Genomic DNA, 16520 nt, shown 5'->3' with positions numbered 1-16520 from the left:
ACACTCACAAAAGAGAGTAGCAGATAACTCTTTCAAGAGAATAATTTGGCTATAGCAAAATTCTAAAGTCTTCAACCGGCTCATCTCAACAAATACTAAAATGTTAAACCATTCATTTAAAAAATGGGTTTATGTTTCTTTGTAACAGTTCAGCTCACATTTTTCAAAAGGTTCACAGAAAGAAATTGGGTTAGACTATAATTAAACTTTTGTTTATTCTTTCATAAGACTGATGTTTAAACTAGACAACGGTTAGATCCACAGTTTATTACAAAATGTTCCAGTTAAATGGAGTCATCTATATACAGTAATGGTTGGCCAATGTGGTTTTAGCTAACGTAAAAGTCAAAGTATTACAAACATAATCCAGTGTCCCAGGAATAGAAAATAAACACTTCAGGTATAACACTGCCCAGAGAAGCTGAAGTCTTTTCACAGCACATGGACGCCCACATTGCTTGGGAGTCACATTTTCTCCTTGGAATATGCACAAAAGAGAATGAAGGCTCTGTTTATTCTTAAAACCTTGGAGCCTATCATATAAAAGCATGGGATCCTTGGTCTGAATTTATAAATACTTAAGGAAAAACCAAGGTCTTTAAAATGAAGTCATCTTAAACTAGAAGAGCAAGTATATTTGAGGGTTCTCTTTAAATTTCAATGTTAAAAAAATAAAAAAAAATAAATTTCAATGTTATTTGCTTACTATTCATAACAAGTGCATTTATATATTCCTGTATTTACTCTAAGTAAATAAGTAAATACCACTATAGGTCTTCCAGTGACAACAGGTTGAAGCACTGTTTTTTTTTAAATAAACAAGTTGTTGAACAGGGAGAGTATCACTTGTTCAAAATGTCACTGTGAGAATTTATCACTCTGGCTTTACAAACAGCTTACCTGTTTCCTTTGAACAGATCAACAGCAGGTTGATTGAATATATAGACAGCAGTGTTACTGAAGTCAAAAGTACCCTAAAGCAAAGAAAATAAGTCTTGTGATAACTATAAAAACTCTGACCTTAAACTGTAGAAAGGTCAAGGCTGATTTATAGGTTAACACTATTCACTGATAGGACCCAAATACTGGAACCTATTAGTCACACCCTCCTTAACATCTTCAATAAAAATGTTCTACCAAGTAAAGAATTGCTCATTGGACTGTAACTCCAAGAATTCAAATCTTTTACATAATTTTGAGCTTAAATATAAATGGCACTCTGGGATCATTTCAATGGAAGTGACTTTTAAAACAACATTGTGAAAGAAAGCTTTTGTGGTCTATGGTACACTTTCTGTGATATCTGAGAGAGGAAGTGTGAGAAGGGAGGCGTGGGGGCTGAGAGAGGAAGGCATGAAGCGACCTTTAGGTCAGTGACATGATTTTGGACACCTTGCTTGAGGTCTCCCATTCCTACATTCCTTGCCTATAATATAAAGGCAAATGGTGTCTAGGGTTCTTTCCATCTAATTACTCTATGGCTATTTTTGAATCTATAAATTAAACCACTGAGATAATTCACTTTTTTTTTTTGCTCCCAGTGTCTCTTAAAAGAACCTCCTTTAATGGATGGGAAAATTCTGACAATCAACTGTAATGAAAAGACTTTGTTGAATGATGAACTCATGTCTTTGTTTTAGTACATCTGGCTCACTGCCAAACCTTCCTCAAGAAAAAGCACAGTTAAAAATGATGTGGGAGATGACATAGATTTCGGAATCATTTGGTTAAACCAGACATAAGAACTGCAAACAAAGCTTATTTATTAACAAGAACAAAATTCCAGTCTCTGAGATGAAACCACTCACTTCCTGATGTTGGGAAAAATGTCCCGGAAACAACGCATTCGTGCAACTGATTCCATGTCTGAGTAATTAAGGCAATTATTTTTCTGCCAAGTACTGTTGGGCAGTGCTGGGCATCTTGTGCAGTTTTCTCTGCAACGGCCTCTTCCCAGACCACCCCACATCCCGCACATCTGCTGAACCCCTGCTCAGATGTCACCTCCTCAGGTGCCTGCCCTTGCCCCAGGCAGAAAGACAGCTTCTGAGCTTTCCCGTCTTGCAGCAATTTATTTTGCCCATGTTTCAACCATGGGGAGATAAATGTGGGGGGCAAAGACAGTCAAGGGCAGAGAAGATGAACGGCCAGAGACTAGCCAGAAAACATGAAAGAGTGACAGGGCTCGGCAGAGGTAAAACAAATACTGGAAGAAAGATCAGAAAACCTAACCCTTTGGGTGAAGGTACAACTGACCAGCTAATAAAGGGAAATTTATGTATGACTGTAAGGAAGTGCATCTGGATATATACTGACTCAGATCTCGGAGTAAGAGGGTGAATAAGAGGGTAAGTCCCTTATTACTTATTCTGGTTGAGGGACATGAAAAGCTGAGAGCAAGCATTTATTAAGCAATGGAGCAGCTTTGCGATAAGCAGCGGAACATGACTTGATATGCCACAGAGTAAGACAAAGGACACAACTATGCTATGATCTTTGTTTCATCTTGGGAGATAATATTTATGTTGAGGAAGCAGGCCTTGAGTTTCACTCCGAGTTCACTCACGGTGACACTGAACCCTAAACGGCAATTTCCACACATGCCAGGCCACAGAGGATTTATTTCTGTGTGGCACAGAGAGCTTGGGCTTCCCAACTAGGGGCTGAGTGGGCAGAATTTGAGGATTAGCCATGTGCTCTTCTGGAGTGACTTTGTCCTCTGCTCAACTGACTCTCATGGGACTGAGCTGGGGAGAAGGGTGCATGTTACCACTGGCCCCGAGCTATTGAGTAAAGAGCATGACCTTTCAAAATATGTACCTTGTAGGAGGGATAATTACAAATGTCTACCTAATGGTTAACCAAAGGCCCTCAGCCGAGAAGAACTGGGTCTTCAGAAGCAAAAGAAAGATTCAAAGGAAACATCTGTTCCCCCAGCTAATAACCCCAGGACCACGTGGTGTTCTCGGACCAGCTGCCTCTCTGCCTTTCTCTTGGGTGGACTTTCTTTGGAGACGATGCACTTGTATCAGGGCTTCCCTGGTGGTACCAGTGGTAAAGAACCCGTCTTCCAGTGTAGGAGACGCAAGAGACTTGGGTTCTATCCCTGAGTCGGTAAGATCCCCTGGAGAAGGAAATGGCAACCCACTCTAGTATTCTTGCCTGGGAAATCCCACGGACAGAGGGGCCTGGAGGGCTACAGTCCACAGGGTCATAAAGAGTCCACACCACTGAAGTGACTCAGCACGCACGCATGATATCGCTTCCTTTTCTTTTCCAAGTGGGAGAAAAGGGTTGATCAGAGAAGATTTCAGCAGGAAACTCAGCTATCTTCTTCCCCACACTTAACACTGGCAAACTGACGTCATTTCCACAGTGATGACAACAAGCCCCTTGCTCCCATATCTGAGAGCCATCAGGCCACAACCCCAACCAAATGACCCCATAGTAAGTCTGACAGCCAATCCCTGAAGACCCTTTTCTCCATCCCTTCCAACATATACACCTTCCCTTCCAAGACTGAAAGCTAATATAGAGCAAAAAGCTTTTTCTAAGTTGTCACTAAGAGGCAACTTCTGTATATATTAAAATTCTAAGACTGTTTTATCCTGTAACAGAATCTAGCACTAATGGGATTAAAACTTAGAAAAATTCACCTCCCTATTTAGATTCTTAGAAGAAGTGATAAGGTACCTAATTAGTTATCACATATCCCAGAACAGTTTAAGAGGCTCCAGTGGAAGCTGGCGTCTAGAAGAAAGAGCAGGAAGAGTGACTTGAGATACAAAGATGACTTATTTGAACATTTGTTTTGAGCATATCTGTGCCCCTATTTGGGCGTCTGCCTGTAATGTGGGAGACCTGGGTTCAATCCCTGGGTTAGGAAGATCCCTTGGAGAAGGAAATGGCAACCCACTCCAGTACTCTTGCCTGGGAAATTCCATGGATGGAGGAGACTGGTAGACTCTGGTCCATGGGGTCACAAAGAGTCGGACACGACTGAGCGACTTCACCTGTGCCCCTATTTGTCCAAGTAAACAACTGGACACATAGTTTGGTTTCCTGGAGGAGAAACATAAACTGGTGTTCCTGAACTAAGAGGAACAGAAGTGAATCATGTTGTTCATTTCACCTGGGCGTCATATAAGCTTTCATGCTGCTATGTGTGTGCATGCTCAGGTGCTAAGTCGTGTTCAACTATTTGAGACCCTGTGGACTAGAGTCCACCAGGCTCCTCTGTCCATGGAATTTTCCAGGCAAGAATACTGGAGTGAGGTGCCATTTCCTACTCTAGGGAATCTTACCCACCCAGGGATTGAACCCGCATTTCTTTGCATCTCCTGAGCCCGCAGGGGGGTTCTTTACCATTGCGCCACCTGGGAAACCTTTCCCATTGCTAACCACTGACCAAAAGTTTTCATATGGCTGGGGCAAAAGCTGCTCACTGAAAAAGGCCTGTTTCAGTGGGAAGCAAGCCTCAGCCCCAGGCAGTTGGCAAGGTATGAATAGTCCAGACTGATGTTCAGCCTGGAAGAGGAGGGGATCTAGAACATGACTGCACACAGTCCCTGGGGAAGCAGTGGAGGGGGGTCAGTCTTGTGAAGAAGGTGGTTAGGAATTTTGAGAACCCTCATCAGCGACACTTTGTAAACATGCTGCAGGGATATCCCACTAGATTGTCTGTCCCCTGAGAACCAAGAGGCTGGTTAGGAAACAGAATTCTAGACTCCTGGACTCAGGAGAGACCTTGAGAGACTACTCTGCCCAGCTTTTCAGCCAGGATGGGAGAACTCTCTGCTCTGTGCCAGCACAAAGGCATCTAGGTCTGCCAGGTCTTCTGTCAGGAGATACAAGTTCAACACATCCTGATTCTGGAAAGCGCTGCACACTGGAATTGAGGCTGAGCTGAAAGCAGTGCTGCGGGTCCTTATTTTACCCTCCAGACCCACTTGAAATCTAACCCTTCTTCCAACTCAGAGTCCATCTAACGGTGTTCATTTTACAGTGCTCATTTTAAGACGGTGCTCGTTGACTTGAACATCTCTAGTACTTTCAGCTGTTCATCCATCCTTTTTAATGGCTGTGTGCATGATGGTCTCACATTAGTTTTGGTCCAACAAGTGCAAAGCACAATAAGATTATTAACTTGTGCTGTACACCCTGCTTCTTTTAAGGCGACCTATTTTGGTTTCCATTTTTACGGAAGCAGGTCACACTTTTCATTCTTATTGAGTTTCTGGTAGGAACTGCTGTTAGGCCAATTTTCCTGGTTCCATCCTGTGCACTTTTTGAAAAGTCAAGTATAAGGGTCTGCACTTATTTTCATTACCTTATATCTTTCCAGTCTCCCGATATTTTTTAAATTCTTGATCCTTTTTACTTATGTATCAATTACCTCATCCAGCTTTCTATCTTGAGTCTGCCTTCATCCAAGTCTTCACCTAAGAAGACTCAAGCTTCATCCTGAGTATGGTTCTAATTCTGAATGGAACAAGACCGTCTGGAAAGTGGCCCCTTGTCCAGACAACTGTTCCAAGCAGACATCACCCCTGACTTCTCATCTACTCTCTCGTCCCTTGTGTCTAATTTATTGGCAAGTGTCTGATCATTTCTGCCTCCAAAATATAACCCCAATCCATACATACACTTCTTTTTTTTCCTATCTCCACATCCACTACTCAAATCCAAGTCACTATCATCTTTAATTTCTGGGCAGCTGTGATAATCTCTATGTCTCCTTTTTCTTGATTTTCTTGGATCCAGCAGCCAGAGGAATCTTTCTGTTTTATTGCTTTATTATGAGTCTCCGCCACTGGACTGTAAGACAGGCCATGATGGTTTAATTCATAGCCATGGCCTGTCCTAAGGCTTCCCTGGTGGCTCAGATGGTCAAGAATTCACCTGCAATGCTGGAGACGTGGGTTCAATTCCTGGGTTAGGAAGATCCTCTGGCGAAGGGAATGGCTATCCACTCCAGTATTCTTGCCTGGGGAATTCCATGGACAGAGAAGCATGGCAGACCACGACCCATGAGGTCACTAAGAGTCAGACACGAGTGGGTGACTAAGCATGCACTCATGGCCTGTGCTATTTACCTGTACTTACAATATCAAACACAGCACACAGCAGACTCTTAGCTAAGAATAAGTGACTTTACAAAGGTTAGAATCTCATTTTTAAGTCATGTGAGATTCTGCCAAATATCTTACAAAAATCAAGGTACACTCTGCTTAAGCCAGTCCTGTGACCTACCAGTTCACTCTTCTTAAAACTTTTATTGGCGTATAGTTGATTTCCAATGCTGTGATAATTTCCACTGTACAGCAAAGTGAATCAGTTATACATATACATGTATCCACTCTTTAAGATTCTTTCCCTTGTAAGTTATTACAGAGTATTAAGAAGTATTCCCTGTGTTACCAGTTCATTCTTCAAAAGATAAGTTAGTTTAGCATGACTACTTAGGATATACTTATTTGCCCCATGGAGCAATATTTTCTGCAGAAATTCCACATAAATAAGCTATTTAGTAATTTGCTCTGGAATGAAGTTTGGGCTCTACTTTTCACCACTTTTGAAACCTGGGATGAAATTTGTCTATTTTCAGTCCTCTGGCAATATATTTAGAGATATTTTTCCTCGATTTGCTGCAAGAAAATTTTGTCTCACACGTTAAACAATGAACACCTAAACGTCTACTTTAAAGACATTTATCTGTCATTGTTTGAAACATATTTATAGGACTGTGATTCTTTGTTCTTCTATAATATATACAAAGATTATATGACTGTTTTAAAATTTTTCATTTTTAAAAATATTTTATGCTAATGAAATGGAAAGCTGTGACAATAAATAGAACCAACGCTTAAGATGACTGAAATGTTCTATACCATGGCTGTAGTGGTGATTTCACAACTGTATTTGGGTAAATTCATCCAATCCTACATCCTTTAATTTAAATTAGGAATTTTATAAGGTATACCTTCAAAAAAAATAAAACCCAACCTCATAGCACTTTAAGGCAGATGAAACTATCTTTTTAACAGCCCTGCTATATAACAAGAAATCATATGACATCCTCCAACTGAGCGTCAGAGCCCTTGAAAGAGGTGAAGATGAAGCAGCCAGCACTGCTGTGGATCCTGAAATAGCTCAGATGGGGGTGTTCAAGGCTGCCAGGCAGGTGAGGGCTTTCAACTCATCCAGGCCCCACTTCTCTCAAAAAAGAGAGAATCCTCACCAAGCCTCCCAGCAGGACTCTCCCTGCCCTCTCCCTTGCCAGAGTTTGAAGCAGTTATTCTCAAGCTTCGAGTCTATCTGAATCTCCTTAGGTTCTTGTTAAAATGAAGATTCTCAGTCAGCAGGTCTGGGGTGGGACGTCAGATTCTGTATTTCTCCCAAGCTCCCAGGTAAGCTGATGCTGCTGGTCCATGGACTGCACCTGGAGTACCCAGGGTGTAAAGCTACAAGCTCTGGCCCCCTGGCGTGTCCATCTCAGTGTTTATTTCTCACAACCTCTGAACCAGTGCCACCAAATCACCTGCCACACTGTCTGCTGGTGCTCAGCGTGATTACCTGGGACACGGACCCCACCGCTGCCCAGGTGAGACTTGGCTGAAGGGAGGCATTTACAGCTGAACCAGTGCCATTCCTGTGGGGCCCTGACCGACTCTCAGTGTGAAAGTGAGTCCTGTCTGTTTCCTCTGGTTGACTTCATGAGGGTGTTAGGGCATGACTTACTTCACTAGGATAAGTATATTTTAAATTATTTTTAACTTCACATTCCTCCCCAACTGCCATGTCCTTTCCTCCAAAGGGGCCCTGAGGTTGACCACACTATCTAGTCCCCCCTCTTCTATCTAAACCTGGTTGAGAGTATAAAACCTCTTTAAAAAATAATGTCCAGAGATGCCTGTTTTATTTCTTACCAGGTGATGGCATTTCAGGCTGGTGACATAAAGCAACAGACTTCGTATAGCAACTAATTTTGTACCTCTTTAGTACAAATCCACAAGCCAGCTCAGCAAGGAGCAGTGGTGTCCACACCTAACTGGGAGGGCTAAGTGTGGGCGTGGGGGTCGGGGAGGGGGTGTGAAGCTGGATCTTCCAAGTAAAGGTCTTGGTTGGCAGGGTGCTGTGACTGGAATCAAGGGCTAGGCCTGAGACTGAGAGATCCTGACACCTGGCTGAGACAGGCTGAAACCCTGTGAATTCCTAGGCCTAGTCCTCCAACCCAAACCTTAAGAGCGCAGTTATTATCTTCCTTTTTGCAGTCAGTTCAGCCCAAGCAAGGAGCTGAGCTGGTCCTAGGAAAGTGGATCTGGGGCCTATTTTCGGCTGACTTGTCCTCTGCCTGCACTCCCAACCGTAGGGCGCTGCCCTTTCTGCAGGTTCTTAGGAAAAAGCTAGGCTTCTGGTAATTTCCTGTCTCTTTTCAGTTCTGCTTTCAGAAGAAAAGAGAACACGGGGGTAGCCAAGGCTGGCACAGGCATCTCGGCAGAGCCCCGGGGCCCCGGGCCCAGAGCCACGCAGAGTCGAGCAGTGCTCTTCTGGGAACACGGGGCCAGGGCACCCTCCTGGGAGGATGGCCAAGGGGAAGAATTTACCAACTGCATTCTACACCAGTAGGGGCTGTTCATCCGAGAAGGCAGAGGCTGGGAGGACAGCAAGGTCAAGGAAGAAGAGCTAGAAGGGAGGAATGAACAGCTCGTTCTTATCACAAAGGAGGCCGTGAAAGTAAGCAATTACTAGGTGAATTGTTACTGTTCTTTCCTCACCAGCTTCCTGTGAGATCTGGAGAGCCCCTGCCTGAGAAGCCAACGACAAGCTGGTGTTTCTCTCTCAGACCAAGTCACTCAGGAAACGATGCTCTTACTAGCATCCCTACACTCAGGCCTCAGGCGGCCGCGGACTCCTCCCTGTTCTGCATGCATGTGTCTCTGAGCTGTGGGGCTCTGCGCATGCACGCGGGCACCTGCGGTGGAGTCAGATCACCACTGCTCTGGGACTTGGTACCCGCGGAGGCTTTCTTGAATTGAAAAATATTCTGACATTCTAATGTTATTTTATCACACAAGTAGCTCTGTTTCTATATCCTTTGCTATCCCCAGTGCCTGGGAGAGTGTCTGGCACATAAAATGTACCAACAAATATTTGATGAACAAATGAATTATTTCCTTAAAAAAATATAAAACTTTGGTCATCCTCATCATTAGAATAGTCCACATGAAAACTCCTTCGCTGGACAGAAAGTGGTCTTTATTACTCATCCTGCTTTTACCTAACATCGTGTCCCACCAAACCGCAGCCCCTCACTCCCAAACTCATAGACAGAGATGTTGATTGAAGCAGAATATTTGCAAGAAAATGTAAAACCCCAGGACAAGGGGATTGAACAAAGTGTAGGAAAAGCTCTGTTTCCTGGCCAATTCTCTTTCTCCAGTCCTTCCCTGTGATGCTGGCCTCTCTCAAGCTCTCTTCTACCTCCCACCTTTCTTCCACATTTCCAGGCTGTCTCCACCTTCCCCATTTTCTCATTCACCTCTCATCTCCACTGACTCTCCCCACTCTTTCACTCCACCCTCAATTCTTCATATAAGAAATATCTCTATGAAGTGAATTCAGCTCAGTCACTCAGTTATGTCCAAATCTTTGCGACCCCATGAACCACAGCACACCAGGCCTTCCTGTCCATCACCAACTCCCGGAGTCCACCCAAATCCATGTCCATTGAGTCGGTGATGCCATCCAACCATCTCATCCTCTGTTGTCCCTTTCTCCTCCTGCCCTCAATCTTTCCCAGCATCAGGGTCTTTTCAAATGAGTCAGCTGTTCGCATGAGGTGGCCAAAGTATTGGAGTTTCAGCTTCAACATCAGTCCCTCCAATGAACACCCAGGACTGATCTCCTTTAGGATGGACTGGTTGGATCTCCTTGCAGTCCAAGGGACTCTCAAGAGTTTTCTGCAACACCACAGTTCAAAAGCATCAATTCTTTGGCGCTCAGCTTTCTTTATAGTCCAACTCTCACATCCATATTTTAAAATACTGCTGAAGAGAGCAGAATGCCTGCTGGGGATGAAGGAAGGGCTGGAGAGCCCAATGAGGAAGAATTTGAAATGTCATTCATCTGTGTGGTTAGGTTCAGTGCTTTTCCAGGCCAGCGTGACACAGCACCAGTGGTGGAAGGGAATTTCAGGCGTGGCGAAGTGAGGAGTTTAAGTGAAGGGCTGTGACATCTAAGCTGGACAAGGAAGGAAGCACAGAGGTCTTAAATGACATACAAGGCACAATGGGGAGTATCCAAAGGAAAGCCCCTGGAGGGAAGTTGAGGAGGCTATGGTCTGAAGCAGGGTGTCTGGGGGGTACGTGCAGAGTGGGTGGTACACTATAGCTTCTGGTCTGGGGAGTGATGCCCGTGGGAGAGGCTTACGTGGAGAGGAAAGGGCACACAGAAGTTTCTTTTTGATGAGAGCTTGAATGGAAGAAGACACGCCTGAAAATTGGGAGAGAGGGACAAGCTGTTCTAATTCATGAGGAAATTTTAAATATTTTGAAAAATTCAAAATTACTTTTTACGTAACAAATGCACCTCCTAGAGCTTTCATTTACTTCAATGAGAATCCAGTATAATTAACCACTTTGTTGATCTCTGCTAACAATAAATTTATATTAACAATAAGACCCTGATGCTGGGAAAGACTGAAGGCAGGAGGAGAAGGGGACGACAGAGGATGAGATGGTGGGATGGCATCACCGACTTGATGGACATGAGTTTGAGCAAGCTCTGGGAGTTGGTGATGGACAGGGAGGCCTGGTGTGCTGCAGTCTGTGGGGTCACAAAGAGTCAGCTGCGACTGAGCAACTGAACTGAACAGAACAATAAATTTAAATATTCACTCTGTCAGCCCTACACGAAACACTCTTAATAGTATTTTACTTATGAATAGTACTATTACTACCTATTTTACAGATAAGGAAACTAAAGTTCAGAGATGTTGAATATTTTATCCAAGGTCACAAAGCCAGCATCGTAGCCCTCAAACTCTGGTAGTTGAACTCCAGAGTCTTTATCCACCATGCTTTATTGTCTGCCAAAGTCAAATGTCCACAGAAGAATACCAGGGTGAAAAGCAAGACCCTAGCAGAAGACAAAAAAACTTAAGATTAAAATATATCCAAGTATTAATAACCGAGCTTGTTTTAACAGACTTTGAGTGATTTTTTAAATATTTTATACATTTTCAAAATGGCCTTTAATGATTATCTTACTTTTACAATAATAGTATTAAAATAAAAAATATAAAGAATCTTTCAAATGCCAGTACCATTATTCCAAACCCTTTTATGGGGGGTGTGCATCTGTTTAAGCCCAAAGCTCATTATTATAATCCCTATTTAATTTAAGGAACTCATGAAATACTTATGGAAAAGAGAAGAAACATCTAGCTATTCAGTCCCAAAATGGACTTCTTAGTCACTACATTCTGATTAAATTTCAACACTCTGAGGGTCAGAGGACCAGCACACTAGGATCTAGTAGCATGTGATTATTTGTAATATTTACAAAGTGAACAAGAGAATTAAAGGGCAGGGAACAGGTGAGGATCAATTATTTGTACAATTCCATTACTTTTCTCGTAGGCAAATATAAATTCTGTGGTGCAAAAGTTCTCTTAAACTAGACTCACTGTTGATTAGGTACTTTGCTTTGTCTAAGGCAAGGAATGTATATCACTGGTGATCAAATCAAATAATATCTAATATAATCCTAAAAAGAGAGAAGTATTTAAAAGAGATATACAGATAGAAATAGAGTTTACCAGTTTAGTTGATGCTTTTGAGAAGCTAAGAAAGTTAGCAGGAGGTCTGGGTTTAAATGAGGAAGTTGTACCAGCAAGAAAAAAAGCCATGTGCCACCACCACTTCCTGTTTTTTGCCTATAGTCGTTGATAGAAGGCTGCGGGTTTTGTGGGCGCTCCATTTTTAACTTGAGACATGGCTTCCTTCCTCTCCTTCCATTCCACAAGGATCACTGGCTTCCCTTCTCCTCAAACCTAGATCCTTACCTTTCAAAATGATGCCGCCTTTATTACACTCCAAAGCTGTAACCCCTGAGTGACGAAAGAATTCCATATAACCACTAGGTAAAGGAGCCTGCTATCCTTGACGGGCTGTGTGGACTTCCATTCCAGTACAACAGTGCAATACAGGCTCAATTCACACTTTTTCTGTTTCCAAGGTAACCACCCATTCACTTAAGGTGAGTTAAGAGGAATAATACGTCGCCCTCCCATCCCCCCTCCCACTCCCCACTGGTGTCATCCTGGGCAAGTTACTTAAGGCTCTGTAAATCTTAGCTTCTTTATTTGTAAAATGGGATGATAAATAGAATTGTTATAAAGATGCCAAGAAACAATGCATACTTTATAAGTATCTTCATTTTTTTAACCCTTAAAAAAAAAATTAAGCCATTCTCATCTAGCAAGCCATACAAATAGAGGCTGCAGCTGGCTTTTGTCTGTAGACTATAGTTTGCCGACCCTGATCCCGATGTAGATCCCGATGTAAATCACAGGCACAGTATGCCTGACGAAAGGTGAAGCCTGGGGCCATAGAACAAAGCCAGACTACCTGGCCCACAATGGGGCAGTTTCCCAATCTACTAAACTACCTACTACTCTGTGAGTTCAAGCTAATCTGGAAAACCCAAACTTCTGGACTATTTGGACCTCCCGTGTGAAACATCTGTCTTACTGTAATCCAGAAGAGTAAGTGTTAAAGGCATTCTATGCATCATGGCCATGAATAGTGCTGCTAAGACCTCAGACAGTTGGGTTAAGCTGCTTCATGCAGACTAAGAAAAACACAGGGCTCTAAAATGGGGCCACACTGATGTCCTTGGGTAGCACCAGGGCCCTGGATGCAACTCAGCACAGGAAGATCTAAGCGAAGGCTCAGTGTACACGCTGCGTGTTTATGTACACGTGCACACTCACACGCACACCGCACACCACTCCTGTTTCTCTGGGGCCAAGAGAATTGACTTCTCGGAAGCCTTTATCAGGCACATCTCAGATGATTCATCAACTAAGTATAACCGCTCAATTTTTAAAAACAGTGGGTGGGACCTATCTCTTACACTTGCCAACTCCTTCTGTTTACAGAATAGACACTCACTTTTAGCCCAACACTAACCCCTTTCCTATTTCCCCATTTCTGAAAAGCTTCCTCATCCAGTGAATTTCAATAGAGTTCAAGGGCACGGCTGCTGTCCTTTCTACATGTATTTCAAATGCTGGCAAGCTTGAATGTGCCACCGCTCCCCTTCCAGTATCATTATTCCCAAACAAGAGACTCTGAGGCCAATAATATTTGCTGCCAGCTGAAGGACAACAATTTTCTCTTCAAATCATTTCTAAGGAACAGAGACCATAACTCAAAGAATTTTGAAAACAAGTAAGTGACTGACAAGATGGAAGATGAGTGAGCCTCTACCCAGGGACCTCCTAGGATCATCAGAAGAGCAGCATTTCCTATTGACTTCCTCTTTATTGTGCCTGTTTTGATATCACAACATCCAATTTGGTCTTAGGAGCAAAGAACTGCCTGCGTCAGAGCCCCCAGAGAAGACAACTCAACATTTACCAGGAATGATTTGATAAATATCACACAGACCATCTCTGTTATGGCTAAGAGCAAAATTATCATCTTTGGTGGGTGTGATTCAAACTTTTAGGAATATATCTAAAAGAATAAAGCAATGACAGTTCAAGATCATGCAGAATATTTGCAAAGGTACATTGCAGTCTCATTGCAATTTGGTAAAATTTGCAGAAAAAGACTGAGAGACTCCAGAGAGCTATGCTGAGGCAGTTGTTTAAGACGGCAAATCTGCTGATAGAACAAGAAGCCCATAATTGTGATACAACAGTAATGAACAAATAACCGTAATACATGAACAGGACTTAGGGCAATGTGTTGATGAGTCTGTTGTTCTAATTCCATTTCTGCCTACCCCTTATGCAGGCTGAATTGTAAAACACTAGAGAAGGCATCTGGTAGTCTGATCTTGGCTTATAGCATTCCTCATTTTTAAGATTTATCTTTACTGAATGGCTATTTACTGATTTGTTTGCAAACACTGTGATTATAGACAATGCTGTGTTGCATCTTTTTGGTGAAGGATAATGATAACCCTCTACAAAGGTAAATATTAAGAAGAGGGACTTTACCTACAATTGGAACAAACAATCCACCACAAAGTGAAGGTAATTGCTGTAAACTGACAATGAAAATTACTGTCCTTTCTGCAAACAGCAATTTAGCAACAAATGCCCTTTTAGCAATGCAGTGCTAACCTCATACAGTATTTCTTAACAGTCTCTATTTTGATTTTTCAAATGAAGGAGGCATTCCCAGGAAAGTAACCAAAGGGTGGTGAGTCCCTTGCTAACCTTCTATAATTTTCATTACAACTCCACAGCCTACTTAAAATTGGAGGGTGAAAAAAAAAAAATTGGAGGGTGAACTAAATCTCATAGTTGATTTTTTTCCTTCTGATAAGTTTGCAAAATTATAAGGGACATTGTTTGCCCTAAAGCCTTTGTAAGACTAAACTAATTCTTACATAGTCATTCATTCATTTCAGGAAAACTTTATTGAGATCAGCTATAGGCAAGCACTGTTTTGGATTTTGTGGTGGGGAGGAGAGATAAGGAAGAATTAGACATTAATCCTGCCCTTGTAGGGATCAGTGCTCAACAGGAAACAGAATATATATGCCTACATAATGGAAGTAAGTGTGCTGTGCTGACTTGCTAAGTCATGTCCGACTCTTGGGCGATCCCATGGATGGTAGCCCACCAGGCTCCTCTGTCCATTTTCTAGGCAAGAATACTGGAGTGAGCTGCCATTTTCTGCTCCAGGGGATCTTCCCAATCCAGGGATTGAACCCATATTTCTTGTGTCTCTGACACTGGCAGGCGGATTCTTTACCACTGCGTCACCTGGGAAGCCCTAAATAGTGGAAGTGCTATTTGCTATAAAGGCTACACCAAAAAAAGAAGAAAGGGAGATCCTTTTTGCAGATGGCATCTGGCCTGGGTCTTAGAGGCACGTCAGGATTCAGAAGCACAGGGATGGTATGGGAGTGTGGTGGCCTCCACTGGGGAGTGGAAAGGCGAGGTGATGCATACAGTCTTGGAGGCCTCTGTGGCTGATGCAGAGGCAGTCTGCAGGGAGATGAGGGGAGAATGCAGACTGGAGCCCATGGCACTGTACTGATGGCTCATTCTAGCTCTTGTGGTCTAAATAACCACACTGAAATTTTTTGTTTTCTCAAGTTTTCTGTAGGTAAGAGAAAAAGTCTCATTGCAGTGGTTTTAAGTTCTTTAAAAAACAATTTTCTTAACTAGTTTCTTCCCCTAAAGCATATGGTGAAAAAGATACTTTAAAGACTGTAAACTTTCCACTCCCATTCCACCCCAGGCCCTGTGTCACACTCCCAAAGTAGCCACTGTCAACATTTTCTTGTGAACCCTCCCCATAAAGTCTATGTAATATACGTACATATACATAATCTATCCCCATGCTCACTTTCACCCAATATTCAGTTTGCTTGTACATAATAACATTCCTGGAAATTTTTTCCATACCAGGACATATAAGTCTGCTGCTGCTACTGCTAAGTCGCTTCAGTCGTGTCCAACTCTGTGTGACCCCATAGACGGCAGCCCACCAGGCTCCCCCATCCCTGGGATTCTCCAGGCAAGAACGCTGGAGTGGGTTGCCATTTCCTTCTGCAATGCATGAAAGTGAAAAGTGAAAGTGCAGTTGCTCAGTCGTGTCACTCTTTTAAGTAGTAGTCTAATATTCCATTTCATGGAACTGCTATGGTTATTTAATCAATTCCCTAATAAAGATGTTATTTGACTTTGCTATTTCTTGGTTTTCAATTCTTAATTACAAAAAATTTAGTTAAAGTCCTGGAAGGAATCAGGTTCAAGAGCAGTGAGCAATCTTAAATATCACATGAGGCAAAGGCAAGTACAGATAAAGACAAATATGAAGCAGTTCAGAAAGCCTACTGGTTTTACAATATCCTTGAAGTTTGTATAGGGTTTCCCAGGCGGCTCAAGTGGTTAAGAATCCACCTGCCTGTGCAGAGCCACAGGAGACCGGCTTAGGATTGGGAAAATCCCCAGGAGGAGGACATGGTAACCCACTTGAATATTCTTGCCTGGGAAATCCCATGGACAGAGGAGCCTGGCAGGCTACAGTCCACGGGGTCACAAAGAGTCAGATATGACCAGGCATGTATTACACTTGCTGTGAGCAGGAACCTGACCACCCCTGATACGCGATTTGGTATCCTTAGTATTTCTGAACTATTTTTACTACAAAAAAGGTGGGTGACGGTTCTTGGTGGGACAGCAGTCAAGTGGTTCAAGAATACTGTTTGATTTTACAAGGCGGTTTTTAAGAGTTAAGGGATAAACTTGCCCACTGATAAGAATAAGA

The 16520-nt window shown here is 42.8% G+C and overlaps 1 protein-coding gene across 6 annotated transcripts in view; it reads right to left on the bottom strand.

Annotated features, from left to right (window-relative positions):
- SLC38A1 (solute carrier family 38 member 1) overlaps positions 1 to 16520 on the bottom strand; it is a 69940-nt gene that overhangs the window by 19845 nt on the left and 33575 nt on the right. For all 6 annotated transcript variants that reach the window (XR_010663062.1, XM_065934562.1, XM_065934566.1 and 3 more), the window contains one exon: positions 901 to 974. Coding sequence is in view for 5 of the 6 variants with exons in the window: in XM_065934562.1 (XP_065790634.1) it covers positions 901 to 974 (74 nt within the window). In the remaining variant the exon portion in view is untranslated. The remainder of the gene's footprint in view (positions 1 to 900; positions 975 to 16520) is intronic.

This window comes from Muntiacus reevesi, chromosome 4 (genome assembly GCF_963930625.1).
Source record: "Muntiacus reevesi chromosome 4, mMunRee1.1, whole genome shotgun sequence".
Classification (NCBI taxonomy): Eukaryota; Metazoa; Chordata; class Mammalia; order Artiodactyla; family Cervidae; genus Muntiacus; species Muntiacus reevesi.
The sequence above is the reverse complement of the archived record's forward strand: the minus strand, read 5'-3'. Positions and strand labels throughout refer to the sequence as shown.